The 12,624-nt window shown below is 37.7% G+C and overlaps 1 protein-coding gene across 5 annotated transcripts in view; it reads right to left on the reverse strand.

Annotated features, from left to right (window-relative positions):
* Positions 1 to 12,624, reverse strand: part of Rapgef6 (Rap guanine nucleotide exchange factor 6) — a 183,335-nt gene that overhangs the window by 49,678 nt on the left and 121,033 nt on the right. For all 5 annotated transcript variants that reach the window (XM_052195332.1, XM_052195333.1, XM_052195331.1 and 2 more), the window contains 2 exons: positions 7,705 to 7,945; positions 1,628 to 1,785 (listed from right to left, as the gene is read on the reverse strand). In XM_052195332.1, the coding sequence (XP_052051292.1) occupies positions 1,628 to 1,785; positions 7,705 to 7,945 (399 nt within the window). The remainder of the gene's footprint in view (positions 1 to 1,627; positions 1,786 to 7,704; positions 7,946 to 12,624) is intronic.

The following is a 12,624-nucleotide window of genomic DNA, read 5'->3' on the forward strand; positions in this document are numbered from 1 at the left end:
TCTGGAAGTCCTGAGTTCAATTCCCAGCAATCACAGCGTGGTTCACAACCATCTGTTACAGAGTCTGGTACCCTCTTCTGAAGAGAGCAATGGTGGTGTACTCATATGTATAAAATAATTAATTAAAAAAAAGATTGTGAATCTTCTAAGGAGTGTAAGAAATATACCACTGTAGACCACATACACACAAAGAAACAGATTTTGACTCTAAACATGTTGAACACAGGAAGACATGAAAATGTGCTGCTTTCAGTAGCGGGATCTGGGGCTTGGGTACTAGAGAGTAACGAGTAACAAACAGCTCCCTGGGCGGAAGGAGAGAACCTACAGGTGGCAACGCACATGGGGCAGAGTCTTAAAGTTCATGCCACTTTTTAGAAACAGTGAAGCTACAGGTTGTCAGAACAGGTAGCTAGAGAGAAGATTCATCCCCAAAACACCTCCACTTGGTATAGACATTTCTTCCATGTCACAGAAATGAACTGAGCCCACTGTTCTCCTACCTTTGTGACACCTTCTTTCTTACTCTTTCTGAAGCAAATATTTTATCTTATGTACTAACAACTAGTTTTGCATTTATTTATGATTTTTGTCTGATGACAAAACTTCACTAATACAGCAACTGCTAGAACTTAAGCAAAGTTACAATTCCCTAAAATGTTTGTTTCGCATTTGGCAGCCCTACAGGAAGATGTAGAGCACCAGCTTGCTGAGCGCCATAACTCTAGCCTCAGGTGGGAAGAGAACAATGCACACAACTACTTTCACTTATGTTTTTGTTAAAGCTTGGAATTTTTAGGTTGTTATAAAAAAAAATCACAAGAAATAACATACAGTACAATCTTCAGTAAATGTTTTCTGTTGTGTTAAGGGTTTTTATTTAAGTTGCTATAAGAAAAGAGAAACTTTACTAATATACCTGTATTTTGTTTCTGGCACTGTAATGTATGTGAATGAGCTCCCTTCCTTTGTGCATTAGAACTGAAAACTTAAGTTGAATCAGAAACACTCTGAGGGATCATTTCCCCCATCTCTACCTTGAATTCAATTACATGCTCAGTTTTTAATTTTGTCTTTTCTTGAAAAACATTTCACATCTTTTCAAGTGATGCGTATATAATCAGTTCTTTATAATGAAATTTTGGATCATACAGTTAATGTGACATTTTATGCCTCTGGGCACCAATACATGTAGAAAGCAACTTGATGTTATATCCTGAAAATCATTAGCAATGAAAACTCCTAACAGTCCTCGACCAACCCCCAAACCAGCAAACAAACAAACCAAATACAAATTTAGCTTCATATGCTGAGGGGAAAAATCAGTGCTTCTAAGAAAATTACTAAGACATTTTAATATTTAGAGATATAAAGACAATCTACATTTTTTCACAGTCTGTATTCCATCACTCAGCAATTTCTGAAAAATAGCACTGAGACTCTTATTGTGAAGTTTCAGTTCTGAAGAAAGTAATCACTCCTGCTTAGGTTTAAAAAAAAAAAGGCAATTTTCCCACTAGCTTTTTGCATGAAGTAAAAAACCAGAGGTGGAAACTGTAGGCTAATCCAGTATTTGTTGTACAAGGCTCAAGTGATTGAGCCATATGAAGTTACATGGAAATATTACCTGAAGGATTGGAAAAGTCCAACATACTAGTGGTAGGCTGCAAGAGATCTGGGCTGCTGGATGAGAGTGTCCCAGGAATTGGCATTATAGCCAGGCTGTGCCTACAGTGCCTGGTTCCCACAATGCTGTCATCTTGTGATTGACTCAGGCCTCCATCACTTCAAAAGAAAGGCATATATTACTTTCAAGTATTAGAAGGTACTTATATAGCAAACAAATTGACTTCCTATGTACAAAGGCTTAACAATAACAAAGTCAATTCAGTGTGAGGATTTAGCCAGTTAGAATAAAACATCTCAGCAAACAAAAAGGGTGCTTATAATGAACAAACAGCAATGAAATGTTTTAAAAATTTATATTAAAATGAAATATAAAACAGAAGTAATTCTACTATATTACAAGTAATGATTTTGCTTCCTCTGGTTTTGGTATAAAAAAACAAAGTTTAAGGACTGCTTGAAATTTGCTAGTCTCAAATTTCAAATATATTTACTAAGCTATATATGGCCACACGACAGGAAGCATCCCCTCAAAGCACATGATAATCACAAGATAGTTTAAGTCAGTAACAGTTAGTTCTCTTTTAAGGTTTCAAAACCACATACTAACTAAAATGCCATTATTTAGGACAAGATACCCTTCCTTTAAAACATTTAGAACTGTCACACAGGTTACTCTAAAGCCACTGTAAGGAAAAATATAAATACTTTTAGTTAAACTTTGGGTATTTTCCAAATATTAATTTAATTATAAAGTAAAACTGTTGTATAGAAGTTAAGATCACAGTGGAAAAATAGTTCCATCACCACTAATGACCAAAGTAAGAGTTCTTTCCCTAAACTAACTAGTGTTGAAATGTTTTCCTTAGTATCTATTCCCATCTAAATTTTACTCAGCACAGCCTTCTGTTTTGTTTTTGTTACATAGAAGTAACACAGAACACTTACCTATTGTCATGGAAAAGATTAAACTATGACCTAAAAGATGAGTGATATGGAATATATTTAGAATATATTAAGGCAAAATATGGGATATAGGCAGACTATGAAATGAGGCAAGATGGAGAGTAATGGACTGTTAATAGCAAGATCAGGAGGACAGCCAGGACAAAAGAGGGCTGCATAGTCAGGAAGGCATGAAGGTGTGGGTGGCATGGAAGGAAGCCACTGTATTGGCTGGCAGACTACTTATAAGGTTGTCTTGGGTGAACTCCTTCTCCAGCTGGCTACTACTACTACAAGGACTGTGTGAACTCACTCAACTAGATGAAAACTAGTACTTTTGTCTTTATGAAGGGAGTCAAGTCCTTTTACCAAATGAACAATCCAGACCCACAGAAGAGGACTATTTACTTTAACTGAGTAGTAGAAGCACAGCCATGCAACTGACACAAAAAGCATTTATCTTCAAGGAGAAACATCTACTCTTATGAAAAGAAAGCCTTTATTTGGTGAGTAATTCTTGCTTCCCTAAACTAGCTCTCTACAAGTTGGTTGCTGCTGTCACAATTAAACACTTTAAGATTAGCAAAGAGGAAAAAAGAAATGCTGCTGAGTAAATCACAAAAAATATAAAGATCTATTTTTGAACAGTAAGTATTTCTCTAGTTGATTTCTGAAAACAAACACACTAATTTTTTTGATCCATAAGGTCAGGTAACTAAAACCAAGGAGACAAACCTTTAAAGACATGATGATCTACTCTCAACTAACAAAACTAAAATTAGAATTGTTTTTTCATACAGGGTCTCATATAGCCTTGACTGACCTTCAGCATTCTATATAGTGAGAATGACCTTGAATGCCTGATCCTCCTGCCTCCACCTCCAAAGTGTTGGTATTCTATGGTGCCTGGGATCAAGGACAAAGCCTTTCAGATGTTGGGCAAGCACTCTGTCTATTAAGCCATGTCCCCAGACCTAGGTCAGATTTTTTGTTAAAAGCAATTTACTATAGAGGTAAAGTCCACAGAATATTAAAAGTTCTTAATATTCACTATCATTTAACATGCCATTTAACATTGATTCTGCTTTTTAATAATCAACCCATACAACACTATCTTGCTATACTCACATTAAGTAGGTTATAATTTCGTGGTAATTAGGGTGTAAGCATGTAGACATGAAAACTCTGTCATGCACACTTCAAGCTATGACAGGAATGAATTAATTTGTAAAAAAAAAAAAAATCCATGCTTAAAGTTGCACTGATAAAGCCTATTTGAAAAAAATTATGTCATTTCTTACCAAAACAGTCTCCTGAGAGGTGATGCAGTAACAGAAACAAGATATTTTAAAAAATTCCTCAATAATTAGTTCCCTAACATTTAATATGTTTGAAATAAAAGTATTCGTTTCATTATGAAACAGAAGAAGCCACAAAATAATTCCAACATTAAAAGCAAACAAAAAATATACTGATATTTGAAGAGAAAATAGTTCTTAATGCACATTTTTAGGAAGATACAATGAGGTTACGTGGGCAACTGTAAGTAAAGAATTAAAGCTGAGTGATCTTTTTAAAAAGAGAAATTTGATTTCCTGAACTGTGAAAGTCTCAGGTTAATGAAAACCATACTTCTATGTCATAATTTACAGATGTATCCAGATCAAAAATTTATTTTCATTTTATTTTGTAAAGATTTATTTTATGTATGTAAATAAGTACTCTATGTATATATACCTGCATACTAGAAGATGGCATTAGATCCCATTACAGATGGTTGTGAGCCACCATGTGGTTGCTAGGAATGGAACTCAGGACCTCTGGAAGAACAGTCAGTGTTCTTAGCCTCTGAGCCATCTCTTAAAATTTTAATTTTTAAGAATAAGTTTCTATTTTAAAAATGAATGACTATTTGGGATTTAAGAACTGTCTGCTTTAATCTAAAATATATACTTTTTTTAAAAAACAAAACAAAACATTCTTTTCTTCCTGCTCCCACAGATATGTGTGTGTGTGTGTGTGTGTGTGTGTGTGTGTGTGTATCCAAACCCAAACTGACATGTAAACATTTGTCCTTCTTGGTAATTTTCATGTCTAACATGCCAGTTAGCTAAACAATCTCTTATACTTGGACTTGTAGCATATTCCTAGCCCTTGTGAGGCTGAAGTAGGAGGATCACTTGACCACAGGAGTTTGAGGCCAGCATAGGCAACACAGCAGGACATCAGCATGGTCACCATCATCATGAGATCTATAAAAAGGGTGTTGTATCTTTGGATAAACTTCTATATGGATCATTTAAACTCATGTTCTCTGCCTATAATCTACTGATATCACAGTGGTTTTTCCCTTATGATTTTCAGGAGCTTGTCAGAAAGGGTGAATCTCTGTACTGGTTTCAATGAGTATGTCCCCTATAGACTCAATATTTGTTTCCCAGTCAGTGGTGCTATCTAGGGAAGCTTAGATAGTGCAGCCTTGCTAGAGGAAGTACATCACTGGGAGAAGACTTTGGGTGTTTACTGTCTTATTCCATTTCCTGTTTGCAGTCTTTGCAAAATGAAAAAAGAAAAAGAAAAAGAAAGAACAAAAATCATTTACTGGATGTGGGTGATGTGTATTCGTACTTCTAGCACTTGGGAAGAAACAGAAGCAAGAGTTCAGCGCTTTAAAGAGTTTGAAACCAGCTATGGCTACACAGTGAATTCAAGGCCAGCTGGAACCACTTGGGGAGAACCTGTTTCAAAGCAAAAGTCAAGAACTAGTGATTTGGTTCAATGGCAGAATACCTTCCTTACATGGGGAATGCCTCCCAAAAACTGCAAGAAAAAATTATCCAAATTCATTTAAAATGGTTAGTGTAAAAAATAATACATATTCTGAAAAATACAGAGTAGCTAGTCTAACAGATAAAAATGAAAAACTAATTCTCACAAACTGGCCTCAGATATCTGTAGGAATCTTACCTTTTAGGCTTTTAGTGACTGAAATGACTGACATTATATATCCTACCGCATGCATACAAGAAAGGCATAGCTCAAAGCAAAAAATTCAACAATAAAAAATTAAATAAAAATACATCCGGAATATTAACAAACCCATTTCTAGTAGATCCTTCTTCTTTGGTAGAAGTTATAATGTGGGAAATACTCAACTAGCTGCTCCTGGCGACAGGAATTTCTGTGTTTCCTGCTATGAACCTTGTGTCCAATCCTAGTAACCTACTTCCACTCTCCAAAGAATATACAAAATGCCACTGGCTTAGCTGCTCAGACAGGGACTCTAATGAGCCACAATCATAATATTCTCTAGTTTTAGATCATACATGACATAACCAGACCACCAGTTGTAATGATGAAGTACATTTTCCAGACCAAGTCATCAGGGCTTCTGGAAATAAATCTCAAGAAATTACCTGCTAAGGAACTCTACATGTGAACTATTTCCTGCTTTCTGGACCCCAGGTTTTTCTCCTTTTCCACAGTGACTTCAAACACTCCTCAACCTTGTTAGTGCAGGCTATCCCAGTAACAGTCTCTTCACCCAACTTCCACTTGTGACAGTGTTTGCTGATTATGAACAATAGTAAATATTTTGGCTGTTTTAAAGTTGTGGTTTTTATAACCTACTCACCTCAATGAAAGCAGTGACCCAGAAATGAATGAGCAATGAGCTCTAGAGTGGAACTGGAACAAAACCATCACATTTAAGTCTCAAGTGAGTGACTAATTAATTGAAAAGGAAATTTATCTCCCTGGATAGACATAAGAACTTATGAAGAATATTCCCTCATCTATGAGGTGTGTGTGTGTGTGTGAAGACATACATATACTTGAGTGCATCCATGTGTGTAGGAGGCCAATGGCTGGCATCAGCTCTCTTCCTTAATGTCCACATTTTATTTTTTTCAGACAGGTGAAAGAAAATCTCTGGAAGCAAAGTTTACCAATGCTACAAGACTAGATGGCTAGGAAGCCTCAGGGATCCACCTGTCCCTGCCCCTGACAGATGAAATTACAGGCACTACCTAGTATAGCTAGCTTATTATAATGTGGATGTGGGGTATGAACATAAATCAGTATGCCTGAGTGGCCAGAACTCTACCTATTGAGCCATTTTTTTTCTTTCTTTTTTTCTTTTTTTTGGTTTTTTGGATTTGTTTTTTTTCCGAGACAGGGTTTCTCTGTATAGCCCTGGCTGTCCTGGAACTCATTCTGTAGACCAGGCTGGCCTTGAGCTCAGAAATCTGCTTGCCTCTGCCTCCCAGATAATCTACTGGGATTACAGGCGTGCACCACCACTGCCAGGCCTACTGAGCCATTTTCCTAGCATAAGATTTTTTGAAAAACAGAAGGCTACACATGTGTTTTTCTTGGATACATCTTTTTGTCAGTGACTAATTCATTGTCTTAATTGATTCACTAAATACTGAATTCGCCCTTTGTTTTATGTACTGTACTTGCTTAGTATTTTGTAATTGGTTTAGAAATTGGCAATACATATCCTGGAATTATTCTTAACCATGATGACACTTTAGTGGAATGATTCAACGATCATTTTACAAACCTCAATTTGCATAGAAGATCCTTAGATTTTACTCAATTTTGGAGATATATCTCATGTTTGAAAGGAAACTTAGACTTAAACTGGGCATGGTAAATATATGCCCAGAAGTCTGAAGGCTATGGCAGAAGCTCTTGAGTTCCTGCCAATATGTGATATACATACAGAAAGACGATCTCAAAAAACTCAAATATCAAAAACTTCACCACCAGAATACAGGAAAAAGTAAGTAATAGCAGCAATAAAAAAATGATATTTAAAAACATAAATAAAAAATTACTAGCAATGAATGTATCCTAAGATTTAAGATGTCCAAATTTACAGATCCAGTAAATTGAAACTGGACCCAAAATCGCATGGAACAATCTTTTCTAGATAGAATTCACAACACTTAAAAAGTACCAGACAGTGATAAATCCACCAAGATAATGTGGAGAATTTTTGATTTTACTCATGTATTATTTGAAGATTTTATGATGAATAAAAACAAACACAACTCAGCTCTCTTCCCTACAATGAAATCTTCAATTAGCGTTACAATCCCCACAGGATATAGTGGTATTACCTACCTAAATAGTTTTGGAGGCAAGATACTAAATCGTGTTTTATCCAAAATTTTCCTGATTTTGTTTCTTCCACCTGAAACGGTATTTGCTTTAATTTTCTTATTTCCTTTCTCCTGGGGTGCCTGCTCAATATCTCCTGGGACATCTTGAATTGAATGGCGGTTACTTTTTTTTTCAGCAATTTTGGGAATATGAGGAACACCAGATTTCTCTTGTTCAGTCCTACTGAGCAATTCTTTGAACACTGTGGAAATAAACAAACTCATTATTTTCCATCTCCTCGTTAAGAAGTTTTATACCAACACATTTTAAGGATAAGCATCATCACTTTCTCAGGCTAATACTCATTTTAAAAATCTGCTAGATCCCCAAAGTGATAAGATGAAGACAATGGGAAAAACTGAGAAGAAACAGGCAGGCTGCCAGCATGTGTGAGACTGCCTGGTATCATACCGCTGTACCGTGACTAAGCTGCAGCCTAGTCCAGGGGTTGATTTTTCTTTGTTCTTTTCCCTCCTCCACTTCTCTTTCCTCTCTTACTTTCCTTTTGTTGTTTTGACACAGGATTTTGCTTTATAGCCTGCCTTGTTGAGCTCTCAATTATCTTCCTGCCTCAGCCTCCCAAGTGCTGGGATTACATGGATGTCCCACTCCACTGGGCTTGTTAAAAAAAAAAAATTACTGGTACATACTTATGGAAATCAGGATGTTACGCTATGCATTCATGTGATATTCATTATCATATCCCCAACCACCATTTGTCCACGTTTGTACTCTCTTCCATCTCTTTCTTAATCTCTAGTGATCTTTACCCTGATTTCTGGTCAACATTGTTTTTGTTGCCACAGAAGAGAGAACATACCTTACTGGTATTTGTGTGCCAGACTGACTAGCTTAGTGTAAGGTCTTCCAGTTCCATCCACTTTGGCAAAGTGTCAGAATTTGACCTCTGTTGTGGCTTAATATTCCTGACTATTACACACCACTCTTTTACCTATTAATGGGCCTCAGGCTGATTCTTGATTTTAGTGATTTGTGAGAGCAACTATCAACAACATGCAGTTACTTCTTAGATGTCTGATGTCATTTATTTTTATTTGTATTTTCTATATTCTTTGTTTACATTCCAAAAGCTTTCCCCTTTCCCAGTTCCTCCCTCCCCATATGTCCCATAAGTCCTCTTCTTCTCTCCATCCATTCTCCTATCTTTCTCCCTCCTTTTTCTCTGTCCTGGTACTCCTCTACAATGCTGGATCAAGCCTTTCCAGAATTACGGCCCTCTTCTTCCTTCTTCATGGGAATCATTTGATATGCTAATTGTACCTTCAGTATTCAGAGCTTCAGGGCTAATTAATATCTACTTATCAATGATTGCATTCCATGTGTATTCTTTGTTTTTGTTTTTTTGGATTTGGCTTTTTTGAGACAGGGTTTTTCTGTGTAGCTCTGGCTGTCCTGGAACTCACTCTGTAGACCAGGCTGGCCTCCAACTCAGAAATCCACTTGCCTCTGCCTCCCAGAGTGCTGGGATTACAGACGTGCGCCACCACCGCCCGGCTAGTGTATTCTTTTGTGATTGCGTTACCTCGCTTAGGATGATATTTTCCAGTTCCAACCATTTGCCTAAAAAATTCATGAATTCATTATTTTTAATTGCTGAATAGTACTCCACTGTGTATATATACCACATTTTCTGTATCCATTCCTCTATTGAATGATATCTGGGTTCTTTCCAGCTTCTGGCTATTATAAATAAGGCTGCTATGAACATAGTGGAGCATGTGACCTTATTGCATGCTGGGGAATCCTCTGGGTATATGCTCAGGAGAGGTATAGCAGTGTCATGTCCAGTTTCCTTAGGAACCACCAGACTGATTTCCATAGTGGTTGTACCATCTTACAATCCCACCAGCAGTGGAGGAGTGTTCCTCTTTCTCCACATCCTTGCCAAAACCTGCTGTCTCCTAAGTTTTTAACCTTAGCCATTCTGACTGGTGTGTGGTGAAATTTCAGGGCTGTTTTGATTTGCATTTCCCTAATGGCTAATGATATTGAGCATTTCTTAAGGTGCTTCTCGGCCATCCGAATTTCTTCAGGTGAAAATTCTTTGTTTAGATCTGTACCCCATTTTTAATAGGGTTATTTGGTTCCCCGGGGTCTAACTTCTTGAGTTCTTTGTATATATTGGATATTAGCCCTCTATCGGATATAGGATTGGTGAAGATCTTTTCCCTATTTGTTGGATGCCATTCTGTCCTTCTGACAGTGTCCTCTGCCTTACAGAAACTTTGTAATTTTATGAGATCTCATTTGTCAATTCTTGATCTTAGAGCATAAGCTATTGGTGTTCTGTTCAGGAACTTTTCCCCTGTGCCCATGTCCTCAAGGGTTTTCCCCAGTTTCTTTTCTATTAGTTTCAGTGTGTCAGGTTTTATGTGGAGGTCCCTGATCCACTTGGAGTTGAGCTTATTACAAGGAGGTAAGAATGGATCAATTCACATTCTCTTGTATGCTGACCTCCAGTTGAACCAGCACCATCTGTTGAAAAGGTTATCTTTTTTCCACTGGATGTTTTCAGCTCCTTTGTCGAAGATCAAGTGACCATAGGAGTGTGGATTCATTTCTGGGTCTTCAATTCTATTCCATTGGTCCACTTGCCTGCCCCTGTGCCAAGACCATGCAGTTTTTTTAACACTATTGCTCTGTAGTATTGCTTGAGGTCTGGGATACTAATTCCCCCAGAAGTTCTTTTACTGTTGAGAATAGTTTTAGCTATCCTGGGTTTTTTGTTATTCCAGATAAATTTGAGAATTGCTTTTTCTAACTCTGTAAAGAACTAAGTTGGGATTTCGATGGGCATTGCATTGAATCTGTATATTGCTTTTGGCAAGATGGCCATTTTAACTATATTAATCCTGCCAATCCACGAGCATGGAAGATTTTTCCATTTTCTGAAGTCTTCTTCGATTTCCTTCTTCAGAGACCTGAAGTTCTTGTCCTATAGATCTTTCACTTGTTTGGTTAGAGTCACACCAAGATACTTTATATTGTTTGTGGCTACTGAGAAGGGTGTCATTTCCCTAACTTCTTTCTCCGCCTGCTTATCCTTTGAGTATAGGAAGGCAACTGACTTGCTTGAGTTGATTTTATAACCTGCTACTTTGCTGAAGTTGTTTATCAGCTGGAGGAGTTCTCTGGTGGAGTTTTTTGGGTCACTTAAGTATACTATCATGTCATCTGCAAATAGTGATAATTTTACTTCTTCCTTTCCAATTTGTATCCCTTTGACCTCCTTATGTTGTCTAATTGCTCTAGCTAGAACTTCAAGTACTATATTGAAAAGATATGGAGAGAGAGGACAGTCTTGCCTAGTCCCTGATTTTAGTGGGATTGCTTCAAGTTTCTCTCCATTTAGTTTGATATTGGGTACCGGTTTGCTGTGTATTACTTTAACTATGTTTAGGTATGGGCCTTGAATTCCTGTTCTTTTCAAGACTTGTAGCATGAGAGGATGCTGAATTTTGTCAAATGCTTTTTCAGCATCTAATGAAATGATCATATGGTTTTTTCTATGAGTTTGTTTATGTAGTGGATTGCATTGATAGATTTCCTTATATTAAACCATCCCTGCATCCCTGGGATGAAGCCCACTTGATTGTGGTGGATGATCGTTTTGATGTGTTCTTGGATTTGGTTGACAAGAATTTTATTGAGTATTTTTGCATCGATATTCATAAGGGAAATTGGCCTGGAGTTCTCTTTGTTGGATCTTTGTGTGGTTTTTGGTATCAGTGTAATTGTGGCTTCATAGAACGATTTGGGTAGTGTTCCTTCTGTTTCTATTTTGTGGAACAGTTTGAAGAGTATTGGTGTTAGGTCTTCTTTAAAGGTCTGATAGAATTCTGCACTGAAGCCATCTGGTCCCGTGCTTTTTTTGGTTGGGAGACTTTCTATGACCCCTTTTATTTCTTTAAGGGTTATGGGACTGTTTGGATGGTCTATTTGATCCTGATTTAACTTTGGTGTTTGGTATCTGTCTAGGAAATTGTCCATTTCCTCCATATTCTCCAGTTGTGCTGAGTATAGGCTTCTGTAGTAAGATCTGATGATTTTTTCGAATTTCCTCAGTTTCTGTTGTTATATCTCCCCTTTCATTTCTAATTTTGTTAATTTGGATATTGTCTCTGTGCCCTTTGGCAAGTCTGGCTAAGGGTTTATCTATCTTGTTGATTTTCTCAGCTCCTAGTTTTGTTGATTCTATGGTTCTCTTTGTTTCTACTTGATTGATTTCAGCCCTGAGTTTGATGATTTCCTGCCTTCTATTCCTCCTGGGTGAATTTGCTTCTTTTTGCTCCAGGGCTTTCAGGTATGTCATTAAGCTGCTAGTGTATGCTCTCTCCATTTTCTTTTTGGAGGCATTCAGGGCTATGAGTTTTCCTCTTAGCACTGCTTTCACTGTGTCCCATAGATTTGGGTATGTTGTGTCTTCATTTTCATTAAATTCTAAAATGTCTTTGATTTCTTTATTTCTTCCTTGACCAAGGCTGGCCCTCTGCACTGCCTGGGGAGGGGGCGCGTGGCCCAGGCTGCTCCCGATCCAGAGGTAGAGATCTGAAGGCTCCTGCCAGAGGCCTCCTGACTGGATCCTCCGCTCTGTCGGGTCAGAGGGACTCACCAGTGCAAGCTGCCTCCCTGCAGCCGGCCTCCGGGTGCACCTCCGGCCCTCTGCACTCCTGATGTCATTTCTTAAGGCTATCCACTAAGGAGGTAGACAGCACCCTTATTCCCAAGTACTGTTCAGCTGTCTGAGGAACTTGTCTTCTGCACATCAGTTATGCTAAGCTATACTGCCACTCAGAGTGTAAAGAGTGCCTTTTCCACACATCTGCTCTATTTTTCTTCTTTAAAGTTACTTATGACAGA

This window comes from Apodemus sylvaticus, chromosome 10 (assembly GCF_947179515.1).
Source record: "Apodemus sylvaticus chromosome 10, mApoSyl1.1, whole genome shotgun sequence".
Taxonomy (NCBI): Eukaryota; Metazoa; Chordata; class Mammalia; order Rodentia; family Muridae; genus Apodemus; species Apodemus sylvaticus.